Source organism: Otolemur garnettii, unplaced genomic scaffold (genome assembly GCF_000181295.1).
Source record: "Otolemur garnettii isolate 467f Iridium unplaced genomic scaffold, OtoGar3 scaffold00011, whole genome shotgun sequence".
Taxonomy (NCBI): domain Eukaryota; kingdom Metazoa; phylum Chordata; class Mammalia; order Primates; family Galagidae; genus Otolemur; species Otolemur garnettii.
The window spans coordinates 4824973-4833531 of NW_003852406.1; the positions used below are offsets into that span (position 1 = coordinate 4824973).

Genomic DNA, 8559 nt, shown 5'->3' on the forward strand with positions numbered 1-8559 from the left:
TTGAGCCCAAGAGTTGGAAGTTGCTGTGAGCATGATGCCATGGCACCCTACCCAGGGGGATAGCTTGAGGCTCTGTCTCAAAAAAAAAAAAAAAAACAGAGAAATGGGGCAGAGTCACCAAGGAAAGAACCAACTGTCATTGTAAATGCTGCGTTCTCCCCCTGCCCCCCGATATTTTAATGGTACAGTCCTCACTAGGTAGTGGAATTACAGTTTTGTTGGTGAATATTATCTTCTTTCTTTGGAATGTATGGTTTTCATCACCCCAGTTGTAAGGATGACTCTGCAGTTCTCAGTCTAGGCACAAACTCCTCCTATCAGTTTTTACCCACTCTTTACCCCTGTAAAGACTGACCAGTTACAGAGATTTCTGAAAAGACACTCTCATCCTTGCAGTTGTTTCTGGCTTACAGTGTTTCTTGGTCTCACTGAAACTTTAAGGGGGGCAGATATAGATGGAGGTTTTGAGTAAGGATTTCTCATTCTCATGGTTTTCTGGGACAGTCTGGCTACAGTTTCTAACTGTAGTCCTATTCTGATAATAGTGATGTCTTTTGGCAAAGCATTTGTGTTTGACTAGATTGCTCTATTAGTGAACTAGAAGCTTAAGAGAATTTCAGAGATTTTATTATTTGTCTTTAGAACTTTAAAATGTATATTAAAAATGTAAAATTAACTGAGCTTTGAGGAATTGTGTACATTAAGGCCAGAATGTGGGTGTGCATGAGCATTCCTTTTTTTTTTTTGTAGAGACAGAGTCTCACTTTATTGCCCTACCGAGGGCTGTGGTGTCACACAGCTCACAGCAACCTTCAGCTCTTGGGCTTATGCAATTCTCTTGCCTCAACCTCCCAAGTAGCTGGGACTACAGGCACCTGCCACAAAGCCCGGCTATTTTTTGTTGCAGTTTGGCCAGGGCCAGGTTTCAACCTGCCACCCTCAGTATATGGGGCCGGCACCCTACCCACTGAGCCACAGGCACTGCCCTGAACGAGCATTCTTATTTTAGGTGGAGACTAGAAATGTAAAATTTTGGAAATACTGAAGCCTTTGAAAAATACTTGTTTCTTTAGGATATTTGGTGGGGAACAGAAAGAATCAAGAAGTGTACAAATAGAAAAAAATAGGCAGCAGAGTGGAGATATGCAATATTATTAAAGCCCTTTAAAAATCTTAAATTTTTTTTTAACCAATACAAAATTTTATTTTTATTGTTTCTATAATCACACTAGCTAGATCAAATAACAATGAAAATACACCATGGCTAAATATCAAAGAGAGACAAACACCTCAATTGGATAATAGCAAATGATAAACTGTTAGACTTAAATTGTTTGAAATATTTAATTTAACTTTTAAGTGTTTTACTACAAATAATTGGTAAGCTACAGAATTTTTAGAAGCAGACAAAAACTTGCAAATGGAAGAAGCCATCTCTTGTAGTAAAGCAAAGAAACCTGTTGTGCTATTAATGTCCTTCATAATATTAAGCAGATACAAGAAGAGTTCCTATTTATTAAAAGAACTGAGGGATAGTAGGTTTCAATTTTTATTAAATAAAGCTGTTTCTCTTCTACTGGATAATAAGTTGAGGACCAGAATCCTATTTTGCTCATGTCTTGTTTTACCCCTGGTTAGCATATAATAAGTTGCTCAATACTTGTTTATATATTAAATTAAATGAATGAATAAATTAGTGGCTTCAGATTACATTTTTCTGCCTAAAATGTTGTCTGTTGTTTATTAGAAATTCTGGCCACCTTACTTTTTATAATGTCTTGTATGTGATACTCTGGATATAGACATCTGCAGATTCAAGGATTAGGTCATTAAGAAACTAAAGAACCGGGGTGGTGCCTGTGGCTCAGTAAGTAGGGCGCCAGCCCCATACGCCGAGAGTGGCGGGTTTGAACCCACCCCGGCTAAACTGCAACAAAAAATAGCCAGGCGTTATGTGCAGGGCACCTGTAGTCCCAGCTACTCGGGAGGCTGAGGCAAGAGAATTGCCTAAGCCCAGGAGCTGGAGGTTGCTGTGAACTGTGACGCCATGACACTCTACCAAGGGCGATAAAGTGAGACTCAATGTCTCAAAAAAAAAAAAAAAAAGAAAGAAAGAAAAGAAACTAAAGGATCAGTTTATTTTTCCAGGGTACCTAGGGAACAATCTTATTGGAGTTGAGGCTATTTTTTCCTTCCCTTATTATAGGGTATTTTTAATATTTATTGTGAAGTATTTCAAATGTAAAGAGATCAATAAATGAACCTTCATGTGTGTTCCACCCAGCGCTATAGAATTCTAATAATCTGCCACACTTGTTATTTTAAAAAAGAAATAACACATTAAGCCATGAACAAATGATTGTAATCTCCTTCCTCATTCCTGAAGGTAATCAGTGTCATGAATTTGGTATCTTATGTTTTTTATGCTTTTGTCGCATACGTATATACTTCTGCATTATTTTGCATATTTTTGGACTTGATATAACTTGTTTCAGCATGTACATTTCTATTTGTACTTTGCTTTTTAAATGTATTTTTGAAGGTTTTAGCCATCTCTATTCATTTTCACTACTATGTGAATATAACTCATATGTCCTCCTATTTTTAAAAGTTTAGGTTGTTTTCTTTTTCATTATCAAAAGAAAAGAAAAGAAACACATTTGCCTTTGTATGTTTATTTGCAAACATTTCTGTAGAGAGTTTACCTTGAAGAAAATGGCCAGCTTATACAGCGTGATATTTATTTGTGCCAAATTGTTCTGAAGTTTTTTTTACTAATTTAAAGTCCCACCAATATGATGTTGAATATTCTTGTTTTTCCACAGTCCTTCTCAGACTTCATGTTAGCAAACTCTAAAAATGTCTTAACAATCTGAAATATTAAGATAATTTTTTCTATCAGTGATGTTGAAACACCTTTTTGTAGGTTTATTCACTGTTTGTGTTTTACCCTTTCGTAAACTGAAAGAGCATGTTCTGCAGATTCATCTTTCTTACACTGCTAGATTTTTGTTCAATATTTTGAACAGATGATAGGCAGAGTTAATAAGTAAACAAGTAAACATGCTCTTTAAAAACTAACACATTGCACGCAGGCTTGTTATATGTTATTTTAAAAGAAAGTTACTGGCTCGGCGCCTGTGGCTCAAGTGGCTAAAGCGCCAGCCACATACACCCAAGGTGGCGGGTTCGAATCCCCAGCCCGGGCCCGCCAAACAACAATGATGGCTGCAACCAAAAAATGGCCAGGCGTTGTGGCGGGCGCCTGTAGTCCCAGCTACTTGGGAGGCTGAGGCAGGAGACTCGCTTGAGCCCAGGAGTTGGAGGTTGCTGTGAGCTGTGATGCCATGGCACTCTACCCAGGGGGATAGCTTGTGGCTCCGTCTCAAAAATAAATAAATAAATAAATAAATAAATAAAAATTACTGATGTTTTATCCCTCAAAAAAACAACAGGATTCTGTAAAAATGTTATGAACTTTGGGTGCTGGCCCCATATACCAGAGGTGGTGGGTTCCAACCCGACCTCAGCCAAACAAACAAACAAACAAAAAAAACAATGTTATGAACCTTCCCATACTGTTGGTATTTCAGAAATGGTATAACCTAACGAACCCGAGTGTTATAAAGAATCTGATGTAGTGGGATCTGGAGCCTGGGCCAACATGTTTTAATTGCTTATAATATTTTTGATTAATGGTAATTTGTCACTTAATGACCATAACTGAGTTTACCGTACCAATGGTAGTTTTGCTAAATGGCCAGTTTGTGTTTTACAAATTTGAAGAAAAGAATATTTCCCGTGTTGGTGACTCTGCTTTTTCTCATCCCCCAGGTTGTAGCTGAGTAAGATGGACGGTAGCTTTGATTGTGATTGTGGTGAGCTGGAGCCACCTGATCACTAACAAAAGACATCTGTTAACCAACAGCTGCCAGGGCTTCCTGTTGAAATATATAGCAACAGAGGAAGAAGAGAAGCAAAACGGAAATAGTGCTTACCAGCACCTTAGAATGATGCTGCTCAGGACCAGTCCAACACTGAATGTATCTGCACTGTGAGGAGAATGTTCATAGAAACCTGTTGTGTGCATATTTATTCACATTTTTGTTAAATGTTAAATCGTTTAGCACAGTAAATCTGAGTGCATAGTATGTCATTTCATTCCGTTTGAGTTTCTTGAGTGTTTTCTTTAAATGTCTGCGGAGTTGCTGCCCCTTTCTTGAACTATGAGTACTGCAATCTTCTTAATTCTCAATATGAGTAGAGCTTTTTGAGCTTAAAATCTAAGGGGAACTCAACGGGCCTGGTTGGCATATGCAATGAACATCAAGAAATCATCTTGCTGTGGAAGCATAATTATTTTTCTTCTCCCTTTTTGAAAGATCTTTCCTTTTGATGCCAGTTTTCTTCCTTGTTTACACAAGTTCAACAATTCGAAAGGAAAAGGCAATAGTAAGGGTTTCAAAATGGCAGAGAAATTTGAAAGTCTCATGAACATTCATGGTTTTGATCTGGGCTCTAGGTATATGGACTTAAAACCATTGGGTTGTGGAGGCAATGGCTTGGTTTTTTCTGCTGTAGACAATGACTGTGACAAAAGAGTAGCCATCAAGAAAATTGTCCTAACTGATCCCCAGAGTGTCAAACATGCTCTACGTGAAATCAAAATTATTAGAAGACTTGACCACGATAACATTGTGAAAGTGTTTGAAATTCTTGGTCCCAGTGGAAGCCAGTTAACAGATGATGTGGGCTCTCTTACTGAACTGAACAGTGTCTACATTGTTCAGGAGTACATGGAGACAGACTTGGCGAACGTGCTGGAGCAAGGCCCTTTACTGGAAGAGCATGCCAGGCTTTTCATGTATCAGCTGCTACGGGGGCTCAAGTATATTCACTCTGCAAACGTACTGCACAGAGATCTCAAACCAGCTAATCTTTTCATTAATACCGAAGACTTGGTGCTGAAGATAGGTGACTTTGGTCTTGCACGGATCATGGATCCTCATTATTCCCATAAGGTACGTAAAAAGCCAGCTTAGTCCTTTAAACTGATGTAGCTCATCAGAAGTAGGTAATTTTCTTTCTATTTTGTGGCAGCATTTTTAATCAGATTGAACTTTACATAATGCCTTTTTTCTGATACAGATCAGGTCTCATTCACAATCTCCCTGTTTTTGAAATGAAGGTGGAGTAGGATTCTAATTAAGTGCAAATTGCTAAATGTATATGGCTATTTATTATAATGAAGTTCTGCAGCATATGGTTATTATAAATTAAAGTGTCCCTTATTTAAAAGTGGAATGCATTCTTATCTGTTTGGAACAGAATTATCTATCCTATTTGAAGGTAAGAGGGAATGCTATTTCAGTTTTTAAGGTTTTTGTTCTTTTTTTTTTAAAGAGACAAGCCTACTGTGTTGCCCAGGCTAATCTCAAACTGCTGGGCTCCAACAGTTCACCTGCCTTAGCCTCTGAAGTAGCTCAGACCATAGGCACATACTACCATGTCCAGCTTAGGTCTTCTTTTGTCCCATTGAGTCTGTTCTATTCTTTGTTTAACAGAGTTTTGCTTTGTTAAAGCAAACATAGTTTGAAATCTAAATTCATGTAAATAATTGACAGTAAGTGTAGCCAAAAGGATTCATAGCAACTTGACTTCATACAAGAATTTAATAACATTTTCCAAGCTGAACCCTGGTCCTTAAGTTTTGAAATGAAATATTATACGAGAACTTGATGTTTAAAATAGAAAATTGGAGGTGCTTTCTTTGTAAAGAACCCCTGGGACCCCTGCATGCTTGTTATCCATAGTATGGGTCTAAAACAAATAAATCTTTATTCATACATAATCATCTCACATTAAGGATTTTTTTTCTTAATTAAAAAAAATTTGAAGTAGAGTCTTGCTTTGTTTTCCCAGCTAAAGTGCAGTGGTGTCATTCATCATTGTTCACTTTAACCTCAGTACTCCTGGGCTCAAGTGGTCCTCCTGCCTCAGCCTACTGAGTAGCTGGGACTACCGGCATGCACCTCAATGCCTGGTTAATTTTTCTGTTTTTAATAGAGACAGGATCTCACTCTTGCTCAGACTAGTCTTGAACTTCTGACCTCAAGTGCTGTTCCTACCTTCGTCCCCCAAGGTGCTAGAAGCCTTGGCCTTAAAATTTTTAACATAGAAAATAGGTACTATACTGAAATGGATGGCCACTTTTTTTTTTTTTTTGCCAGTTTTTGGCCAGGGCTGGTTTGAACACACCACCTCTGGCATATGGGGCTGGCGCCCTACTCCTTTGAGCCACAGGCGCTGCCCTGGATGGCCACTTCTTTTTTATGGGTAACAGTGAAGTATTATGGGTAGAACACTAAACTAAGAATTACACTGTCTAAAATTGACTTCTATTTCTACATCCAACTAGCTGTATGACCCTTAACATCTGATTGTTATCACATCTGTAAAATGAAGTTAATATCTGCCATCACAATTTCTTAGTATTGTTCACTGGATGAAATAAGGTTATATATACATGTGTAGATAGATATACACTAGATACCATAGTTGACCTAATTTTCATAGACCAGACATGTACCACATGTATGTATTCTGTAGTAAGCCTACTTCTATATGTTGACCATCTCCATTTGTTTACCAGTTTATGATAGTTCCTTGAGTGGTCAACTTATAGAGGTTCTATATGTACGTGTTTTCATCAAATGCTTTGTAAATGTCAAGTGGTAGAATGGATTGATTATCAATGGGGTGTATAGTAGAGCTAGGTCCCTTGGGTTGTCAGTAAAGAGGTTGGCACTGGTTCTAAGTAGCACCACTGAGGCGCTTCCCTGCCTTTTTCTCTGGCTTGAAGCATATCTACTCCTTAATTATCTTAAGACTTGGATAATATCTTGAGTTATTGAAAAATAACTCATCTTCTGAAAATGTGTGGCCTGTAGTTAACACTGTAACTGACGAAAGTTATCTATTATAAATTCTTACAGCACATTTTGGTCACTTGCTATGAACATCATCTCCTAGATGGCTTATCCCAGGGGGAGTTTAACTCCAGCCTCAAAAGTACAAGAACCTTGAAGACAGGCTTAGAAATCAACAGTCTCAATACTTACCTGGCAGGGAGATACCATGATCATGAAGGTTGAAGGTGGTTTTCCCAGGGCAAATATCCATTGCACTCCGGAAGTGCTGACCCCTGCGATTTCTTCAAATGTGGAAAACTCGATTGCATAATTGGTGGTGGGGGAGACTGTGTTTGCGCTTAAGTAAAAAAAAAAAAAAAGAAAAAGAAATCAACTGTCTCTTTTAGCACTTAACAGTTGCTGCTGTTTTGGGGTTTTTTTTTAGTTTTTCATGATGAAGAATTCTTTAATGAATCAAGTTTTATGTACTATTCTTCAGTGACAGTAAAAACAATTTCTTTTTTATTGTTTTAGGGTCATCTTTCTGAAGGATTGGTTACTAAGTGGTACAGATCTCCACGTCTTTTACTTTCTCCTAATAATTATACTAAAGCCATTGACATGTGGGCTGCAGGCTGCATCTTTGCTGAAATGCTGACTGGTAAAACCCTTTTTGCAGGTTAGTATTACGTGGAGGAAAAAATTATCCCAAAGAGAAAAAATTTTGCATACATCTATGAAGCAAGATCTATGTAAGATTTAAAGCAATGTATTATGGTCAGTAATATTAAAATGAAAAGATAAAATTGTACTTTTATTAAAAAAATTAAGCTTGATGATAGATTTACTAAATTGGTCACTATAAATAACTTTTTATAGATACCATCTTTCCTTAAACATAATTTCATATTTTGTGGCTCCATAATACTTTTTGGTAATCTGTGTTAAATGATAATTGAGTTGTATACTTCTATGTTTGTCACTTCCTGGTGAAAGTTTTTTTAGCTATTGTTGAAAATCCTTCAAATTTTTCCTGGTTCTCCCATGCCCTATCATTCCAAAATCCTTCAAATTTTTCCTGGTTCTCCTATGCCCTATCATTTCTGTTGCTTGAATCTTTATATCCTGATGTCTGACTGCTACGACTTTTTAGGAGCAACCAAACAAATAATTTTTTGTTTGGTGCTATGAAGGTATCTAAAGAAGTGTGAGACAGAAAACTTTGCCCCAAATGAGAAGAGATTAATAATCCATGAAAAATGTCATGTATCATAAGGCAAAATATGAGTTTGTATAAAATTATGTAGTACAGACTGTAGGAGCTGTATACGTAGGCTATATCAGTGATAGCTGGATTGGAAGGCATTAATGGAGTCACTTAGTAAAGAATGTTGATTGGGGAAAGAGAAAAATGTTTTGTCTATTTAAAGGTATGCCATATAAATAAAGGCATAAGCCTGGTACATTCCTGGAGGACAGTTGATGAAAGCATGATGTCAAATAAATAAAGATACTTATGACTGAGATGGGGCCAGAAATACATAGAAAGTATCAGCTTGGCGCCTATAGCTCAACCGGCTAAGGCGCCAGCCACATACACCTAAGGTGGAGGGTTCGAATCCCCAGCCCGGACCTGCCAAACAACAAT

General features: G+C 37.5%; 1 protein-coding gene and 1 non-coding gene across 6 annotated transcripts in view; both read left to right on the forward strand.

The window, feature by feature from the left end:
• Positions 1-8559, forward strand: part of MAPK6 (mitogen-activated protein kinase 6) — a 41791-nt gene that overhangs the window by 19086 nt on the left and 14146 nt on the right. For 3 of the 5 annotated variants that reach the window (XM_003784363.2, XM_023509984.1, XM_023509986.1), the window contains exons 2-3: positions 3835-5021; positions 7446-7590. In XM_003784363.2, coding sequence (XP_003784411.1) covers positions 4467-5021; positions 7446-7590 — 700 coding nt within the window. In that variant the 5' untranslated portion in view covers positions 3835-4466. Of the gene's footprint in view, positions 1-3523; positions 5022-7445; positions 7596-8559 lie in introns of those variants that run through there. The other 2 variants (XM_023509987.1, XM_023509985.1) reach the window with 2 other exon arrangements.
• On the forward strand, positions 7114-7274 carry LOC111723490. Its single transcript, XR_002772017.1, has one exon. It is a non-coding gene; the product is annotated as a U1 spliceosomal RNA (small nuclear RNA).